The sequence below is a fragment of the Musca autumnalis genome, unplaced genomic scaffold, assembly GCF_047663935.1.
Source record: "Musca autumnalis isolate F117 unplaced genomic scaffold, ASM4766393v1 scaffold_5, whole genome shotgun sequence".
Lineage (NCBI taxonomy): Eukaryota > Metazoa > Arthropoda > Insecta > Diptera > Muscidae > Musca > Musca autumnalis.
The window spans coordinates 52,051,255-52,072,071 of record NW_027412088.1 but is presented as its reverse complement, the minus strand read 5'-3'; the positions used below and the strand labels follow the sequence as shown (position 1 = coordinate 52,072,071).

General features: G+C 35.4%; 2 protein-coding genes across 10 annotated transcripts in view; one reads left to right on the top strand and one right to left on the bottom strand.

Moving 5' to 3' along the window:
• The window catches only part of Arms (Ankyrin repeat-rich membrane spanning), a 175,603-nt gene extending 164,203 nt beyond the window's left edge, over nucleotides 1–11,400 (bottom strand). For 3 of the 9 annotated variants that reach the window (XM_073992204.1, XM_073992192.1, XM_073992194.1), the window contains exon 1: nucleotides 10,304–11,352. The gene's annotated coding sequence lies outside the window, so the exon portion shown is untranslated. Of the gene's footprint in view, nucleotides 1–10,303 lie in introns of all 9 variants that reach the window. The other 6 variants (XM_073992191.1, XM_073992198.1, XM_073992206.1 and 3 more) reach the window with 3 other exon arrangements.
• A 7,660-nt stretch (nucleotides 11,401–19,060) lies between these two features.
• Nucleotides 19,061–20,353, top strand: LOC141404930 (queuosine 5'-phosphate N-glycosylase/hydrolase). Its single transcript, XM_073988774.1, has 2 exons — nucleotides 19,061–19,400; nucleotides 19,464–20,353. The coding sequence occupies exons 1-2, from the start codon at nucleotides 19,157–19,159 to the stop codon at nucleotides 20,237–20,239; spliced, it is 1,020 nt and encodes a 339-aa protein (XP_073844875.1). The 5' UTR covers nucleotides 19,061–19,156; the 3' UTR covers nucleotides 20,240–20,353.
• The last annotated feature ends 464 nt before the right edge of the window (nucleotides 20,354–20,817 follow it).

Below are 20,817 nucleotides of genomic sequence, written 5' to 3'. Positions count from 1 at the left end.
TTATTAATTTTCATTCTGTTTAGCTTCTACTTGTGAGAAGCGATATTGTCATCTTTAAAATGTTGATTGTTTTTTTTTTTAAATTATTAAATTATTGATTGCTTCAATACCGTGTTTGACCACAGATCCTTTAAGGAAAAATTTTCCAGGACAACGTAATAACCCTGTAATAAGGATACTTATTTTGACCACGCTTTGTGTCTCCGCTACATTGGTTTGTGTCTTCGCTAATTAAATACGATCCATCTTAATGGACATCCCAGTCAGCTATCTACCGTTCACAACCCAGCAAAAAATCCTTATTAATTAATGGATTTTTTATAGTATTGGTAGTCTTAACTACTTACAAAACCCCTACTAACCCATTATTTTAACAAGGGCATGTCGCACTGATTTACTAGTTATTCTATGACCACTAGAATAACTAGTTATTCTGTGACCACTAGAAGTTGAAAAGTAAGCTGAAATAATCATATTTTTAGAACAGTTGAGGTCGAATACATTATTTTGTAATGGGTTACATAATGACTAACGGATCTGAATTTTTTCTGGGAAGAAAGGAGACAGAACCGGTTTGTGGCAAGTACAGAGGCATAAGTATCATACTCTTCGCATATAATAGTTAATACTTGGGTCCCGGAGCCATTCTTTAGATTAAGCAAATTTTTGATAGTATCATAGTGTATATCGTCACCATAAATGCCCGAAGACGTAACCCATAAAACCAAAACTTTACAGGAGAAGCAAAAAACGTTATAAAATTAAAAACTGTTTTATGGAATATTAATCTTGTGAAGGCGAGTATATGGGATATTATCGATCATATACAAAGGGGAATTAGTAGTGAAACCAAAACCGCTGAAGTGCTTAGTTTTGAGATGCTCCATTGCAACAAAATCTGCAATATTACCCCATTTTCCGAAATGCCATTTCTCGAATAGCATCGTTGTTTTTGAACGTAGAAGCTTGAAATTTTGCCAGAGCATGTATTTTAGCTTTATGTATCAGATTACGTCAAAAAACGAATTTCGATTTTCATGTCGGTTACGTCTTCGGGCATTTATGGTGACGATATGAGTATACCCTCGTTAGCCTAAAAGTGTAAATTTAAGAAAACCCCTAACAATATTTTTTTACTTTAACCAATACTTTCTCTCGGTGATCTATGAAATTTTTATTTGTATTGATTGTCGTGGAAACTATTTATTATATCAATTATTATATTTAACAATAATGACTATATTATTTGATAAACATTTTGCCACAAGAAAAAAACATGCGTGATCGAACACACCTATTAACGTGTTTATAATAATTAAAAAAATACATAATATTATTAATAATAATGATAAATTTAGTTTCCAAATTAAGAGATACGCAGATAAAATCCGGAAAAATAAGTTTGTCAAACCATTGCGAATTAAAAATTAATGTATCATTTAAACAATAATTCATAATTTATTTCGCAAAAAAAATATATTGGCTTTGTCTGGCATTAATCGATGACAAACAACGATGGTCGTCACAAAGCGGCTAATAATCGGTATGTATTTTGTACAAAAAACATCTTAAAATAGCCCACTTGTAGCTGACGATGATCAATCATTTGGCAGTCCATACAGCGGAACAAAAAAAATAAGAAGGCATGCAACATAAAAATGAACGAAAAGAAATGGCGGAAACAACCATCCAAATCATCGGAGGGAAAAATAATAAATAATTTTTTGTAATGTTGAATTTATAAATAATACAAAACAAAAATCAATAGTTTGGCAATTAAAATAGTTGCAACCATTTCGAAATTTTCGAACTATGTATTTTTAGAATGATTCTGATAGATCTGAGCTATCTAACATTTCGACAAAATGATTTCGCAATTGAAAAAATAAAATAGCTCAATGTGGATATTATTGTTGGGATACTTTTTACAGTCGAACCTCGATTTTTCGTGACAGTCAGGACAGAAGCCATATATGTATGATAATGTAGCTTCTCGAGTAATCGTGTAACTCCATTTAGAACTTGGGTGTTTTGGGAGCTGACTGTAGAGAATAACGAAACAAAGATAACAAATGTTTGCATTTAGGTATGCTATTTTCTTGGTCATAGTTGTAAAATTAATTCCGCGATTATTTCCTTTAAAGCCACTATGACTCACTAACAACTACGGCCATTGTATTTGTACTTCACATATTTTTTTCTCCGAAATAAAAGCAAACGTCAAATGTGTAACAATGCTTATGAATGAATGTTATTGATGTAATGGCGATAACAAATGCTTGACTTCTAATAAACAATCTTCTCACTAACAAAGAATATCTAAATTGAAAATTTCAAAATTCTCTGAAATACATATTTTAGCGACATTATTAAATACTTATCACTACGTCACAATACGTTATGAGAGTAGTCAACAATATGCAGACAATTCCATTAAAACTACTACCGCAAAGTGGGTGACAGCTGGATAAGTGTTTGTGTTTTACATAATTTCGAAATGATAGGAAGAACATAAAGAAAGTGAAGGGGATGTGTGTTTAGTCCGATCTTCTATGAGAAAAACTTATTTTTTATACCAGAAAAGCTTGTGATCTTCTATGAGAAGAGCGTCTGCCCTTCTATGAAAAGAGCATCTGCTCTTCTATGAAAAGAGCTTCTGCTCCACTATTTTGAGGCTTCTGGCCTTCTAGTCTTCTATATAAAGCTCTTCTATAAGAAGGGCTTGTACTCTTCTATAAGAAGACTATTGCTCTTCTTTACAACGAGCATCAGCTCTTCTATAAGAAGTTCTCCGGCTCTTTTATAAGATAAGCTTTTTCTATTATATAAGAAGAACTTCTGCTCATCTATAAGAAGAACTTGTACTCTTTTATAAAAAGAGCTTCTGCTCCTCTATAGGAAAAGCTTCTGCTGTTCTATAAAAAGAGCTTTTTCTCTACTCTTCTTCTCTAAGAATAATTTTTGCTCTTCTATAAGCAGAGCTTGTACTCTCCTGTGTAAAGATCTTCTGCTATTCTATAAAAATATCTTCTGCTCTTCTATGAGAAGAGATTATGTGCTTCTATAAGAAGAGCTTGTGTTCTTCTATAAGAGGAGATTTTTTTCCAAAAAATAAATTCTGCTCTTCTATGAAAAGAGCTTCTGCCCTTCTACGAAAAGATATCTGCTCTTCTATAGCAAGAACTTCTGCTCTCCTATAGGAAGAGCTTCTGCTCTTCCATAGGAAGAGCTTCTACTCTTATATAGGAAGATCTTCTGCTCTTCTTTAAGAGCTTTTTCTCTTAAATAAGAAGAATTTCTTCTCTTCTGTAAGAAGAGCTTGTGCTCTCCTATAAGAAGAGCTTGTGTTCTTCTACAGGATTAGCTTCTGCTCTTCTACAAGAAGAGTTTATGCTCTTCTATAAGAAGAGCCTGTGTTTTTCTACAGGAGTAGCTTTTGCTCTTCTATGAGAGCTTGTGCTCTCATTCTATAAGAAGAGCATGTGCTCTTCTATAAGAGGAGATTGTGTTTTTCCATAAAAATAATTTCTGCTCTTCTATGAAAAGAGCTTCTGCCCTTCTACTGCTCTTCTATAGCAAGAGCTTTCGCTCTTCTATAGGAAGAGCTTCTGCTCTTCTTTAAGAGCTTTTTCTGTTCAATAAGAAGAATTTCTGCTCTTCTATAAGAAGAATTTCTGCTCTTCTATAAGAAGAATTTCTGCTCTTCTATAAGAAGAGCTTGTGCTCTTCTATAAGAAGAGCTTGTGCTCTTCTATAAGAAGAGCTTGTGCTCTTCTATAAGAAGAGCTTGTGCTCTTCTATAAGAAGAGCTTGTGCTCATGGACATGTAATTTATTTGACAATGCGAATCTTTGTATTTCTTGAGACTTGGCTGCTTCTGCACCTAGCTTTCTAACGGAATTAGATATCATCTTAACTGCATGGATTGTGTGTCAAAGATAGCATAACAAACAACGTAAGAAACAAGGCTGTATATGTTATGGATCATGAGATATTTGCTCTCATGGATGCTTCAGCATCTATCTTTCGTACGGATTTCGGTCTCATCATCTAAATTGCATGGATTATGTGTGAAATATAGCTTAACAAACAACGCAAGAAACGTGACTGTAGACATATTGGGTCATGAGATATTTGCTCTCATATGGAAATGTAATTTATTTGACAAAGCGAATCCTTGTATTTCTTGAGACTTGGCTGCTTCTGCATCTACCTATCAAACGGAATTCGATATCATCATCTAAATTGCATGGATTGTGTGTCAATGTTTGCTTAACAAACGAAGTAAGAAACAAGAATGTAGATACTATGGGCATGAGATATTTGCTCTCATATGGACATGTAATGGGTTTGACAAGATTAGGTTAGGTTAGGTTAAAGGACGCGCAGCTGTCGTATTGGACACATAAGCTCTTCTATAAGAGCTAGTGCTCTTCTATAAGAAGAGCTAGTGCTCTTCTATAAGAAGAGCTTTTGCTCTTTTATAAGAAGAGCTTTTGCTCTTCTATAAGTAGAGTTTTGCTCTTATATAAGAAGAGCTTGTGCTCTTCTATAAGATGAGTTTTTGCTCTTATATAAGAAGAGCTTTTGCTCTTATACAAGAAGAGACTGCGCTCTTCCATAAGTAGAGGTCTTGCTCTTCTATAAGAAGAGGTTGTGCTCTTCTATAAGAAGAGCTTGTGCTCCTGTACAAGAAGAGCTTCTGTTCTTCTATAAGATTAGGTTCTGCGATTCTATCAGAATAGCTTCTACTCTTGTGCTCTTAAATAAGAGCTTGTACTATTCTATAAGAAGAGCTTGTGCTCTTCTACAAGAAAGCTTGTGCTCTTCTATAAGAAGAGCTTGTGCTCTTCTGTAAGAAGAGCTTGTGCTATTCTATAAGAAGAGCTTGTGCTCTTCTATAAGAAGAGCTTGTGCTCTTCTATAAGAAGAGCTTGTGCTCTTCTATAAGAAGAGCTTGTGCTCTTCTATCAGAAGAGCTTGTGCTCTTCTACAATAATAGCTTGTGCTCTTCTATAACAAGAGTTTGTGCTCTTCTATAAGAAGAGCTTTTGCTCTTCTCCAAGAAGAGCTTTTGCTCTCCTCCAAGAAGAGCTTCTGATCTGCTATAAGAAGAGCTTGTGCTCTTCTATAAGAAGAGCTTGTGCTCTTCTATAAGAAGAGCTTGTGCTCTTCTATAAGAAGAGCTTGTGCTCTTCTATAAGAAGAGCTTTTGCTATTTTATAAGAAGAGCTTTTCTCTTCTATAGGAAGAGCTTTTGCTCTTCTATAAGAAGAGCTTGTGCTTTTTATAAGAAGAGGTTGTGCTCCTCTATAAGAAGATCTTTTGTTCTTCTATAAGAAGAGCTTCTGCTCTTCTATAAGAAACGATTCTGCTATTCTATCAGAATAGGTTCTGCTATTCTATCAGAATAGGTTCTGCTATTCTATCAGAATAGCTTCTGCTATTCTATCAGAATAGCTTCTACTCTTCTATGAGAAGAACTTCTGCTCTTCTATAAAAAGAACTTCTGCTCCAGCTCTTCTATAAGGGCTTGTGCTCTTCTATAGGAACAGCTTGTGATCTTCTATAAGAATAGCTTCTACTATTCTATTAAAATAGTTTCTACTCTTCTATCAGAAAATCTTCTGGTCTTCTATGAAAACTGATTTTGCTCTTTTATGAGAAGAACTTCTGCTCTTCTATAAGAAGAGCTTCTGCTCTTCTGTGAGAAGAGCTACCGCTATTCTGTAAGAAGAGCATCTGCAGCTCTATAAAGAGGGTTCTAGTCTTTTATTGCTAAAGCTTCTGCACTTCTATTTAATGGCCTTCTACTGTTCTCTGGGAAGACCTTATTCTCTTCACTGAGGAAACCTTATGATCTTCTATGAGAAGAGCTTGTGCAATTCTACGAAAAGAGCTTCTGTCCTTCTACAATAAGAGATCTGCTCTACTTTTATAAGAAGAGTTTCTGCTCTTCTATAAAGAGTGCTTCTAATCTTCAATGAGATCTCTGCTCTTCTATGAGATGACCTTATTATCCTATAAACGAAGACATTCGGCTCAGTTATGAGACGAGCCTTTGTTCTTCTATCAAAAATGCCTTCTGCTCTTCTATAAGAAGACCTACTGGGCTTCTATAAGAAGAGCTCTTCTATAAGAAAAGCTTGTGCTCGTATATAAGAAGTGTTTCTGCTCTTCTATAGGGAGAGCCTCTGCTCTTCTATATGAAGAGTTTCTACTCTTCTATAGGAAGAGCTTCTCAATCTTCTATAGAAAGAGATTCTGCGTATGCTGTTCTCTGAATAGACCTTCGGCTCTACTATGTTTTGGTCTTATAGTCTTCTATATAAATACCTTCCATGAAATACCTTCCACTCCTCTCTGAGAAGACCTTCTGCTCTTCTATTGGAAGGCTTTCTTCTCTTCTCCGAGTAGACCTCTGCACTTCTGAGAAGACATTCTTCATCTTGTTTTATAAAAAAAACTTCTGCTCTGCAGCAAAATAAAACCTTCTTTTATGAGAAGAACTTCTGCTTTTTTATGTGAAGAGCTTCTGCTCTTCTATAGAAAGAGCTTCTGCTCTTTTGTGGGAAGAGATTCTGCTCTTCTATAGAAAGAGCTTGAGCTCTTCTACAAGAAGAGCTTCTACAAGAAGAGCTTGTGCTTTTCTACAAGAAGAGCTTGTGCTCTTCTATAAGAAGAGCATGTGCTCTTCCATAAGAAGAGCTTGTGCTTATTTATAAGAAGAGCTTGTGCTCTTCTATAAGAAGGGTTTGTGCTCTTCTATAAGAAGGGATTGTGCTCTTCTATAAGAAGAGCTTGTGCTCTTCTATAAGAAGAGCTTGTGTTCTTCCATAAGAAGAGCTTGTGCTTTTCTATAAGAAGAGCTTGTGCTCTTCTATAAGAAGAGCTTTTGCTCTTCTATAAGAATAGCTTGTGCTCTTCTATAGGAAGAGCTTTTGCTCTTCTATAGGAAGAGCTTTTGCTCTTCTATAAGAGCTTGTTTTCTTCTATAAGAGCTTGTGTTCCTCTATAAGAAGAGCTTGTGCTCTTCTATAAGAAGAGCTTGTGCTCTTCTATAAGAAGAGCTTTTGCTCTTCTATAAGAATAGCTTGTGCTCTTCTATAGGAAGAGCTTTTGCTCTTCTATAGGAAGAACTTTTGCTCTTCTATAGGAAGAGCTTTTGCTCTTCTATAAGAGCTTGTTTTCTTCTATAAGAGCTTGTGTTCCTCTATAAGAAGAGCTTGTGCTCTTCTATAAGAAGAGCTTGTGCTCTTCTATAAGAAGAGCTTGTGCTCTTCTATAAGAAGAGCTTGTGCTCTTCTATAAGAAGAGCTTGTGCTCTTCTATAAGTATAGTTTGTGCTCTTCTATAAGAAGAGCTTGTGCTCTTCTATAAGAAGAGCTTGTGCTCTTCTATAAGAAGAGCTTGGGCTCTTCTATAAGAAAAGCTTTTGCCTTCTATCATCTCTTCTATAAGAAGAACTTCTGCTCTTCTGTAAGAACAACTTCTTTGTCTTTTGTGAGACGATCTTATATAAAAATAGCTTCTTCTCTTCTGTGAGAAAAGCTCTTCTCTTCTATGAGAAGAGCTTCTTCTCTTCTCTGAGAAGAGCTTCTGCTCTTCTGTAAGAAGAGCATCTGCAGCTCTATAAAGAGGGCTCTAGTCATCTATTGCAAAAGCTTCTGCACTTCTATTTAATGGCCTTCTACTGTTCTCTGAGAAGACCTTATTCTCTTCACTGAGAAGATCTTATGCTCTTCTATGAGAAGAGCTTGTGCAATTCTACGAAGAGAGCTTCTGCCCTTCTACAAGAAGAGCTCTGCTCTTCTTTTATAAAAAGAGCTTCTGCTCTTTAATAAAACTAGCTTTTGATCTTTAATAAGAGAAAAGAAGAAAACTTTCTGCTCTTCTATGAAAGGACCTTCTTTTCTCCTAAACGAAGACATTCGGCTCTGTTATGAGAAGAGCCTTTGTTCTTCTTTCAAAAATGCCTTCTGTAAGAAGAGCTACTGATCTTCTATGAGAAGAGCCTCTGCTCTTTTATGATATGAGCTTCTGTTCCTTAATGAGAAAAGCTCCTGCCCTTTTATCTGAATACCTGCGGCTCTTCTATAAGAAAGGCTTGTGCTCTTCTATAAGAAGAGCTTGCGCTCTTTTTTAAGAAGAGCTTCTGCATTTCTATAAAAATAGGGTCTTATATTGGAAAGGCTTCTGTACTTCTTTTAAATGACCTTCTACATTTCTATGTTTAAGCTCCTACCCTTCCCTGGGAAGGCCTTCTGCCATTCTATGAGAAGATCTTGTGTAATACTACGAAAAGAACTTCAGTTATTCTATAGGAAGAGTTTCTGCTCTTCTGTAGAAGGAGCTTCTGCTCCTCTATAAAAGGAGCATCTGCTCTTCTATAAGAGAAAATCTTCTGAGAGACTTTCTGCTCTCCTATGAGAGGACCTTCTGATCTTCTAAATGAAGTCCTTCGGCTCTGCTATGAGAAGAGCCTTTGCTCTTCTATCAAAATACCTTATGCTCTTCTATAAATAGACTTTCGGCTATTATACAAGAAAAGCTTCTGCTCTTCTATAAGAAGGGAATATGTTCTTCTATAAAAAGAGCTTCTGCTCTTCTAAACAAGAGATTGTGCTCTCCTCTGCGCTCTTCTCTAAGAAGAGTTTCTGCTCATCTGTAAGAAGAGCTTCCGCCCTTCTATAAGGAGATAATCTGGCCTTCTAAAAGAAAACCTTTTGGTATGCTATGAGAATAGTTTCTGACCTTCAATGAGAAGACATATTGATCTTCTATTAGAAGACTTACCTTTCTTTTATGAAAAGATCAGCTGCTTCAAGACTTCTATGAAGAAGACTTTTTGGTCTGATATAATAATAAATTCTGATATTTTGTGGGATCTCCTCGTAAGAGAAATCAGTTCTGCCTACTATGAAATGACTTCCTTGCCATGTGTAGCCCTGATCACCTTCAAATCTTCCAACATAAGATTTTCTTTTTTTTAATCATAAAACATGTTGGTGCTCAATGCGAATACCCCCTGATCTTCATTAAAAATGTATACCCATGTCTCAACAGAGGGCAAAATTGCTCTGTCTGACATCGATATGGATACCAAGGTAATTCAAAGGATTTCAAAATGTACAAATCTAAGAAGCAAATTTTAAACTCCCTTAGGGCATAAAACCCTTAATAACGCGGCAGAATGTTTTATTGGATTAGACTGTGGAAACAAGGAAGTGGACCACTTACCACATTCCTAACCATGAAAAGTAATAATATCAACGAATAAAAAAACCGGGGAACACCTTTCCCTTAAGAAAGCATAGCAGAAAGATTTTAAGGTAGTCCCTTTTTATACCTATTCCAAACAGGAAATTTATCCTTCCCAATATATGGTATTCAAAATTTCCGCAAATGTCCCTATTTGTAAGTTACTATTTTTGAACCGACTTAATGCTTTAGCCGCGGACAGAAGCAAATCCAAGATCCACGAACAAAAATCTCTTTTAATTTATTTAATTTACTATTTGATTTATTTTTCTTTTTTCATTTGTTAAATTATTTCATTCTCTCTAAAAAGCCTATCTTCGTTTAGGGGCAACTCTCGGAAGGGGTTAAATTAGTATCATAAGTAGTCCTTCTTGTTGGCGTTATTCTGAACGAAAATTCCCCGAGTCTCACTCACCCACTCACTTAAGTTGAAACAGCGGAGCGACAAAACTCACGGGGAATTTTCGTTCAGAATAATGCTGTATAGTTTTCCAGAGAAGGAAGGGCATACATTCAGTGTGAGATTTTTGACACTATCTCCAATAGACAAGCTCAAAATTCGGCTACGCGAGCAAAACATCCTTTTAACTAAATGTACTCTCTATATGCTTAAAAAAGATAGCCATATGACCTATGTTAGACCCTTATTACCCGGTTAGTATGCACTACCCCCGGAAAACTATTTATCATTGTGATCACCATAACAAGACTTGCTGCGGTTAAGATTTCAATCCGATCCGACAGATGCCATCAAAATAAATTTAAGCCACATTGGGTATCATAATGTCAAAGTGTGCTGGCCTATCTTACATCCTATATTGCATCCTGTCAAGCCTCGTGTTTCGAACGAATGTTGTATTTTTATTTCAAGTAATTTAAGCACATTTAATTAGCCAAAAAATCGAATCAATAAAATTCCTTTCATAGGCGATAACATTTATCCAGCTGTCACAAACAAGTATTTTTTTTAATTACAAAAACAAATAACATTTTATTTGTAAAAAAAGATTAAAAATGCAAAGCCCTTAACAGCACCACTCACCTGTTAGATTAAAGCCGCATAAACTCACAGGAAGGTGAAAATCCCAAACAACTGAACAGCTGTTTTTGTCTCTGCCGTCCTCCGTCAATAATCCTCTGCCGCACTAAATCACTTAACGATCTCACTGTGCAGGTCGAATTAGGAAAATTTGAGTTTTTGTTTTGGTTTTCCAACGCCCCGTCAAATGATGGAAAGTTAACGATGACGTTATAGGCCGGAAGAGATGATGGGTAATGGGAATCACTACGCGTATTTGTTATTGTTGTCTGACTGATGAAGACACGAAGAACAATGGCAACGAACCAGGACCAAAATATTGAATTTTCCACTTATTCTTTATTTACGTTTATTATTTGTTGGCCTCTTTTGTAATATGGAAATTCATCCACAATATTTTTTGTTAATTTTAAAATTGTTTAATTTATTTTCCACGTTTTATTTCTTTTTTAGACACTCGCCACACGCAAATATTTTTTTATTTGGTAATCAATCCACCACCACTTCCACTTTTAGAAATTTTTATTTCTTTTTTTTCAGCACAAGAACAAGAGCAACGGATTGTTTATTGTTGCAGAGAGGAGGAGGGGGAGGTTATAGTAATCACTAGCTAGCACTTAGTTGATTTTGTTGTTGTTATTATTAAATTTTTTCGTCATTTAAAAAGGCTTTTTGTTGTTGAGAAGTTAAAACATAATCTCCTCTTGTCGGCAATGATAAAAACCAATAAAAATAATAAAAACACTTCCCATGGAATGATGGGGGACTTTTCTTTCTTTCATTTACTGTGGTAAAATTTCTCTTACTTTTCCATTTCTACTACACAAAACACAGGCACAAAATAATTTTTCATTTTTTCTCATTCATCAATCAAAATGAAGGAAAGATAATTTTCAATTATATCTTATTTATTTTATTTGTGGTATCTTTATATGTTGTTGTTTAACTTGTATTTATTTTTATATGTTTAAATTTACATTTCTTTAAAATTCAATATTTTTCACAATCAAAATATTTGCCTACATTATACGATAAAATAGCAAAGACTGACTGAGGAACAACATCTGACATTTACTCTTCAAAACAATGAAATGACAACTGAGTTTCATAGCTCTGAGAATTTGTATATGTGGCAATGGATAAGGACTGTTGTGGAAATGAAAAAAAAAACTATTTTAAGGATTGTTTACAAGGTAGCTGAAACGGCGTTTGCAATTGATCCTTATATCGGATTAACCTTTTTATATAAGGATTTATTTGACGTTCGCGCTATGGAATTGACATTTAAAATCAGTGGGTTTATTAAATCTGGTTAAGTGCAAACGGGTATGAAAGCAGATTAACCCTGCGTTTACATATGAAGGACAGTTGAGTACATGTATTGATTGTCAAAAATACAAAACTTGCCTGTGTGACGTAGGCGTCCAGACAACCGCAAAAACAGTTGTAAAACAAGTAAAAAAGTATCAGTCGGCCTTGCCAACAGAGATATACCCTCAGCCTATGTATATTGAAACAATTTTTTTCCTAAAAAAAAAACATATGTATTTAGGGGTTTTTAAAAATTTTGGGCATTTGAGCCGACAAAAAGGTTCATTAAGGCCTGCGTACATAACCTGCCTTGCCTGCTAATGGGTATTCTACACGATATGTTTTTTACATATGGATTGTCACTTTGGATATACATTTTGTATATAAAAATGACAACCCATATGTAAAAAACATATCAGCTGTGTTCCTTTACTTACCTGAGGTTACCATTTTTACCATTTTAACCTGCAAAACGTTTCTTAACCCCGAAAAGTGGTAAAACTGGCAGCAATTTTTAAGAGAGTGAGAGAGGAGATAGAGCACATATGCCTTTCTCTTCTACCAAAGGCTACCAGCAAAATTTCTGCAGGTAAAAAATGGTAGAACTGATTTTTCAACTTTTGTTTGACGATTATTTCACAATGAAGAAAAAATGTACGAAAAACAGAAGAAAAAGTCGAACGCTGACAAAACTAAATTAAAAACTGTGAAATAAAAGACGAAAATTGATTTTTTTTGTGTTTCTTTTTGACATTGCTACCAGAAATACCATTTTTCCGTTCCTTTACTTTTCTGGTTAAATGTTCATGAGAGAGCAATTTTGAGTAAAGGAACAAAGCTATCGTGTAAAATAAAAGAATAAAAAAGAAAAGGGCAACCCAGTTCGAAATTTCCTCTGCCTTCTTTATTCTTTTATTTTTATTATGTCAAAAATGAAGAAGGAAAGCAAGGCAATCAGGCAGAGCAGCTTATGTACGCAGGCCTTTAGGATTAGAGATCAAAAGTTTTGCGGAGGAAATACTAAAAGGAATGGATCTACATTGACCATTATGGAAGTGGATCTCAAGTCATATGGTGCCATAGGGGGTTTTTACACCCTTCGGGATGTTTGCTCAAGAAGTATGAACTTGCCCCTGAAAAAACGTTTACCATCGTAATTGAGGCAGCGAATGCAGGTTGCTTCAACAAAAATCAAAGTTATTCGATAGCAGGTCTTAAAGTGAACTTATCCGAAATTTTGTGTAGCAGGTACCCGATGGAGTGCACAAATATAGTCCATATTTCAACCTGATCTATACCTAGCAGATATATTAGGATGTGTACAGTATGGACCAAGTCGGCCACTCCCTTCAAGAGTTACCGTATGAACAAATTTTCCGAACATTTTTGAACTTTTGTGGGGAAGGTACCTGAAGGAGTGGACCTATATGGCTTATCTTCAAACTTAAACTATGTTTGGACAAAATATTACTAAGGCCAAATTTTGTACCGAATCGGCAGATCCGATCGAGAGTTATCTTGCGCTTCAACCACCTCACACGGTGTCATAGAATTTTTTGCAACTTTCAAGCTATTTTCTCAGGAAGTATGGACTTGCCCCTAATGAAACTTGCAGTCAATACAAGTTGCCAAAACAAAAATCAGAGCGATTCGCATGGTAGAACAAGAAAAGGTAGCAGCAATACCCAGCTGACTGAACTGGGCTATAGTGTTAGTGTCAAATTCCATACGACATTTTATATATTTATTTCTATGTTCGATGTATATTAGGGACATATATTTTTTGAAGAAAAAAATTATTCATCTGAAATAAAAACAATTTCCCATAAAGACTCCTTCATATCATTGACATGTAACCTCCTCCAGGTCCGAACGACATGTCGCACACTAAAACACCACTTATAGAGGCGGTACAATATTTGTCAATATGTGTGGTATTTTGTTAAACTTGAAAATAATAAAGCCCTAATAAACATGTGCTTCTTGTTTTCAAAAACAAAAGATTGAAACTGCTTCTCTTTTTTCAATGAATTACGAGCGACCCCAAACATTTTTGCAAGAATTCTACTTCCTGCGTGATATTGTGCATTTAGTGGAATGATATGGAAACATTCAAACTGAAAATCTAACGAGTTTTCATTTATGTTTTTCAAAATATTCAATCAAATGTGAAAAATTATTAGTTTTTTAAATTCCAATAATTTATAGACATTTCCTTATTTTGTTTACATTTATATTTGACACTAACGTTCCAAACAAAAACAAATTCCTTTGTGGTTGTTGTTCGAGTTGTATTTGTTGTAGTATTAACTTTACCTTGTATTTGTTCTACCATGAGCGATTCGAGAGATGGGTCTAAACTGAACTTTTCCGAAATTTTGCGTGGGAGGTACCCGATTGAGTACCGATGGGCAGAGTATGGACCAAATCGGTTACTCCCTTTAAGAGTTATCGTGCGCACAAATTTTCCGAACATTTTCAAACTTTTGTGGGGGAGGTACCGGAAGGAGTGGACCGATATAGCCCATATTCGTACTTAAACTAAGTTTGGGCAAAATATTACGAAAGCCAAAATTTGAACCGATTCGGTTCATCCGTTCGAGAGTTATCGTGCGCACCAGCCAGCCGGACGGACGGACATTGCTCAATCGACTCCAAATTGTCAGAAACACATTTCGTCCAAACATACTTGGGGTCTAAAACCATTATTTCGATGAGGCACATTTTGCCCGTATGAAAGTGTATATACACTCGTTAGCATAAATGCTGAGGGCATGGTACAATAATACAGGTAGCATTATCATGCCAGCTGATGGTAACATAATGTGTCAATTACATTGAATTGATGTCAAATTTTGACATCTTATGTTGCCAACAATTGCCGATGCGGCTACCTGTGTATTTGTACCATGGCTGAGGGTATAAAAATAATAAAGAAATACAAACTAAAGATACGAACATTGCTGTAATTCACGAGACGCAAATTATTTTTGAAGTGGAGTTAGAGTTTTTTTGGAAATCTGAACTGGGGCTTAATTCTGTTTCTAAGAGAATGTGAAATTAAAACTTTTATAAAGGAAAAAACTGTCAAATGAAAAAATTATAAAGGAAATATTTCTTATTTCAAATTTTCATACAACAAGAATCCAGCCCCTGGAGTTGGAGGAAAAATGAAAAACCATTTGGATTGTGAAGCAATATTAGGTGTCACAAAAAGCAGAGCAGAGGAAGTAAACACAATTATGATCAAATTTAATGGAGAGATTTTATAATTTGTATTAGTGTAATAAAGATAATATTCTTGTTTACACGATTAAGCAATGTATTTTATTTATTTTGGGATATTTGCAATGGCTTGCATTTTATAGCATCTTTAGACTGCATTTAAATTCAATCCAAAACACTACATCAAAGGCTGTGATTTGGATCGAAAATGGAGTGCATCCCAGCAGTGTGCCGTGGAAGCAAAATGGAGTGCATCCTAGCTGCGCGCTCTCTTGTAAAATTCATAGGTGAATTCATAGGAAAAGATGTACCCCAGCGGCAATTGTTCTAGTGATTTAACTGCATCCGCGAATGCAAACTTTTTGCTGGGTTCATTTCCATTAGTCCCGGGCCACACTACAGTAATTTCATTGAAATTTTGATATGAAATTATGCGTCTCTAGATCGACGTCCATAGTAGAGTAAAATCATAAAATTGCTGTAGTGGGGAATTCGATTTAAGAACACCTAATTTCATGAAATTTTTTAATGAAATTCACGCTAGTGTGGACCGGGACTTACAAAATTTTGGGAACGAACAACTATTTTTGTACATTTTTCAATTTAAATTACTCTCAGAACGACGATAAAATATGTCCCATCTCTAACAAATGAGAAAATTTATCGAAATAAATTAATTTTGACAGGAAAAACACAAAATTTAAAAATTTATTAAAAACCAAACATTTTTAGAAAAACTACAAAATATGAATGAAAAGGAAACGGTTTAACGACTATTTTACATTCAAATCATAGAAAATTTTGTCTTCTCTTCCATTGCCATTCCAGTCTCTCTCTCTGGTTAATTTCTAAAATAGAAAAATTTGAAAATATATTGAAAACATTAAAATTGTGAGAAAAAATAGAAAACATGAATGAAAATAATAGAATTTAATATTAAACAGATATCAGAAAGAAGGATAAATATATTTTCAGTTCATATCAATTACCTTTACTCGACTTTTGGCTGAAATTTTCTTTAAAATCAGTAAACAGAAACCATGAAAATATGAATCATGTTGCTATGAATTATGTACCATGTCGTATGAACGGGTTAGTCCGTGTACGTAATTATGAGAACGAACGACGTGATTCAAATGCTGGTATGAACATAAATTGGGTGTGTTCGTTTACTCAACAATTTGTACAAATTCGTTCAAGTTCAGTAACTTCTGGTAATCGGCTAACTAGGCGTTTACACCAGACAGTTTGTCTTCAAACACAACTCTGATTTACTAACACATACATACATTTGTCGTTTGTCTCCCAGCTGTCCATAATTTTTTCACAGACAAATGTTTGACATTTTCGTGAAAAAGAAGTGAGATGATATTTCAAATGTGCTGAAAACAAAAGAATATGTACAAAAACAAAATATGTGAATGGAAAACGAAAAGGAATCGATGATTTTCATTCATAATGTTACAACTGTTTTTGAAGTTGTCTGGACGCCTACGTCACACAGGCAAGTTTTGGATTTTTGACAATCAATACATGAACTCAACTGTCCTGTCATTTGTAAACGCAGGGTAAGGTCTTTTGCATTGTACTGTAGAGTAATGGGGTTTCAACACGGTATGTTTTTTACATATTCATGCATAACAACTGTCACTTTTATTCGCCCATATGTAATTCCTTCTGCACGGCAAAATTTTATTTTTCATTCGTTTTCTGTTGTTTTCTTTATTCATATCGCGTACAAACAAAACAGGTGTTTACCTTTGGTTGTACAGACGAGAATAGAGCGCGTTCTATTCGAAAAAAATACATATGTATGCACATAACACTTTGATGTATTGAAGTTTCTGTATGGTTCACACCATGTGTGCAAAATTCAGATTTGTAAAAAGTGACAGTTGGTATGCACAGATATGAAAAAAATATACCGTGTAGAAACCGCATAAACGAACAACATCCCGTAACAATTTGTACAAATTTTGAGTAAACGAACACACATATTAGCTCTGTTCCTTTACGTGCCTGAGGTTACCATTTCTTACCATTTTTAACCTGCAAAGCGTTCCTTTACTTCAACAAGCATACAATTTATATGAGACCAGTTCACCACTTTTACCCTTTTTTGCCACTGTTACCATTTTTTAAAGTAAAGGAACAGACCAATTGTTTTCCACAGGTTTGGTTCAATCAGCTGATTGATATGGCTTTATGGTTATGTCACGTCTAATTCTACCTTATGACGCGACGTACAAAACTTAAGGGTCAAATATATACGGTCCGTTGTGCGACGCGTTGCGTGTTGGAAACAACAACCACATGAAAAATGTGTAAGTGGTGCCAAGTTTGTTCTTGAAGTTTTCATGTAGTTGTTGTAACGCAACGCTCAACGCGCCGTATGTGCAGCGGCCTTTATTCACCTACCTACCACAACAACCCTTTCTGGGCGTCCGTATTACCCAAATACGTTAGTCCCAATTTACATTGGGCGAGTTTACTTGCGGCAATTGTCATTTTGTAGGAGAGAGGGGTGAGGCATACGGTAACCCTTTGCCTCTCAGCACCCTCTCTCACCTACAAGTTGACAATTGGCGCAAGTAAACTCGCCTAATGTAAATTGGGACTGACGACCGAAATCCCGTTTAATGCTAGGTTTACATTTACGAAATCCACTCGATTTCAAATGTCAATTCCATTGCTCAAACGTCAAATGAAATCTCATTTGAAATCAATTTGACGGACGGACGGAGGCCCAGAAAGGAGAAAGTCTTAAAATCCCACAATTAAAAACAAATTTTGTTCCCATTCCCGATATTTGCACCTGTCCATAGGAGAAAGTCTTAAATCTCCGGCCGAAGGCCTGCTAATTAGAGAACAATTTACAATTTAAAAAAGGCGTATTTCTCGGAAATTGTGGACTTTGCCCATTCATATTGTACACTGGTGTGTACAATTGGTGTTTAGTAAATATGTATGTGTAACTGAATTTCAAGTTAGGATTTTTGCGGAACTTTCGGGGCGTTTATCGCGGGGAGTATACATGTCCGGGACAAAAGTTATATACCGCTTTAATCAGGATCGAAAGGAATACCTGTGGTGATAATGTTGTCTTCCTACCTTAGTCCCGGTCCACACTAGCGTGATTTTCATTAAAAAATTTCATGAAATTAGGCGTTCTTAAATCGAATTCCCCACTACAGCAATTTTATGATTTTACTCTACTATGGAAGTCGATCTAGAGACGCATAATTTCATGCAATTTTTTCTATGAAATCACTCTAGTGTGGACCGGGACTTAGTTGCCGCTAAAAGAAATTTGTTCCCAACATTTATTGAAATGAAATTCATCAACATTGTGATGAAACAAACTTTTGAACATACACAGAAGCTGACTTTTGGTGTGTCTTTTTACTTACTAAATGTTGCTGAAACATTTTTTTCAGCAACTTTTCCTTTACTGTCAATTATCACGTATAAAGACAGCTTTTTTGTAAAGAAAATTCGGCAACCCATTCATTTTTCTCGTTTATAGTTAATGACACAACAAATAAAATAAACAGTACAACCTGTTGCCTATTTATTTATAGCAATTTTGACAGAAGTTTTGTTCCTTTACTTTTTTAATGGTAAGGGTGGTAAAAGAGAAAAGTGTCAAAATTGCTCAAAATTGCTCTCTCATGAACATTTTTACCAGAAAAGTAAAGGAACGGAAAAATGGTAGATCTGGCAGCAATGTCAAAAAGAAACATAAAAAATCAATTTTCGTCTTTTATTTCAAAGTTTTTAATTTAGTTTTGTCAGCGTTCGACTTTTTCTTCTGTTTTTGTCCATTTTCTTTTTCATTATGAAATAATAGTCAAACAAAAGTCGAAAAATCATTTCTGCCATTTTTTACCTGCAGAAATTTTGCTGGTAGCCTGTGGTAGAAGAGAAAGCCATTTTCGCTCTCTCTCCACTCTCACTCTCTTAAAAATTGCTTCCAGTTTTGCCACTTTTCGGGGTTAAGGAACGCTTTGCAGGCTAAAAATGGTAACAAATGGTAAAAGTGGTAACCTCAGGTAAGTAAAGGAACACAGCTAGAATAAGCAAATACACCTAGGCCTCGTTTTTCACAAATTTTTCGAACCTACCTTCTAGATTATTGTACCATTCGCCGCCTTATAATTTTATCATTTACACACACGCAATTAATTAGGTAAAGCCCGAATTTGGCTAAAAGTCACTGCTGCCAACATATTGTTAATGTTTACTTTGTGATTAAACCGGTGCTATCTGTTGCATGCCCCCCCAAAAAAACAATCCCCCAGCACTAAAGATCAATCAATAATGTCCCAAACAGCACTTTTACCACGCGAGTCCGGTGAATATATTGTGAACAATGCGAAGTACATAAAAGTCCTGGATAGTGGCATTGAAAAACTGACCCAGGAGATAATCAAAGGCATACAGGATAAGGTGATCGATGTCAATAACTTTTCGCAACATGATTTGCATCCCAAACCCACAGATTCCCATGCCGTTGAGTGGATTTTTGTGGTGGATACATTGAATTTTTGTTTTTGGACACCAAGTAAGTGTCAGGCAATATCTATTGTTTTTAAAAAAACGAATATTTCTCTTTTTTTTCCTCTAGCCGATTACACGAAATACAAAGTGGATGGCTATACCGGTTATTTTGCTCTGTGTGCAGCAATTAATCGCGCCATGAAAGAAGGACTTGACATTACCAATGCCGAATTTTATAGTAAAATAGATTTGGAAACAGTTAAGAAGATATTTCGTTCCGATGATGGTCAAACTATGGTTCCATTGCTGGAGGAACGTGTAAAATGTTTCCATGAGGTGGGCCAACGTCTATTGGAAAAATGGCAGGGGAAATTTGAAAATGTTATTCGTGCAGCTAATGGTTCAGCTTTGGAACTTTTAAAGTTGGTGGTCCAAGAATTCCCCTGCTTTCGTGATGAAGCTGATTTTGCCGGCCAGAGGGTATCGCTATATAAACGGGCCCAAATCCTTGTTGGCGACATATGGGCATGTTTCCGTGGTGAAGGTTTAGGAGCATTTACTGATTTGTATGAAATAACAATGTTTGCCGATTATAGAGTACCTCAGGTATTGGTACATTTCGGTTCATTGGAATACAATGAAGAATTAATGGAGTTGCTAAAATCGGATAAAATCTTACAAAATGGCGATCCCATGGAAGTTGAAATACGTGGTGCTTCAATTTATATTGTGGAGAAGGTTAAAGATCGTGTTTTGGAAGAGCTGAACTCGAAATATCCTGAAATATCTAAAGCTCATGTTAATTCCATTTTAATTGATCACTTTTTGTGGGACTATCGTCGCCGATATGCCAAAGAATTAGAATATATTCCATTCCATAAAGTATTAAGTGTTTATTATTGAGTTATTAAGAGAAATTGTGCCATGAATTTATGTCATTGACAAACAATATTTTTTGTGATAAAAGAAAACTTTACTAATAAATACAATTGTCTGTGTACAGAGAAATTGGATCAAGCAATGAATTATGTAACAAATATGCTGCAGTAGAATAAGACACACTGGAACTAAAGGTAATAACTTTTATTATTCCTTATCTGTATTTTTATAATCACAGAAATAAGTCCAGATTTATCTTACTTTATCTTCTCTAAAAGTGTTGTCCTAAGACAGGACCTTCATACTCGGCCATAACAAGAAGGTCCACATCATTGGGGTACACTCATTGATAAAAGATAAGTCTCCATTGCTACTTCAGGGATATTTGTGGGAACAAGTTTTGCTCATGGCAATTGTCAGTTTGATGGAGAGAAAGGGGGGGAAACATGGAACCTTTTTAACTCTTAAATAATCTATTCGTAGGCAAACACTCAGGTCTATAGTTCTTCAAGGGAAAGGAGACATTCTACACGTCTTCTATAGAAACAAACGAGCTCCTAAAGAAAAAAGTCTTGTATGGAAAATAAGGCAATAAGGCCTCT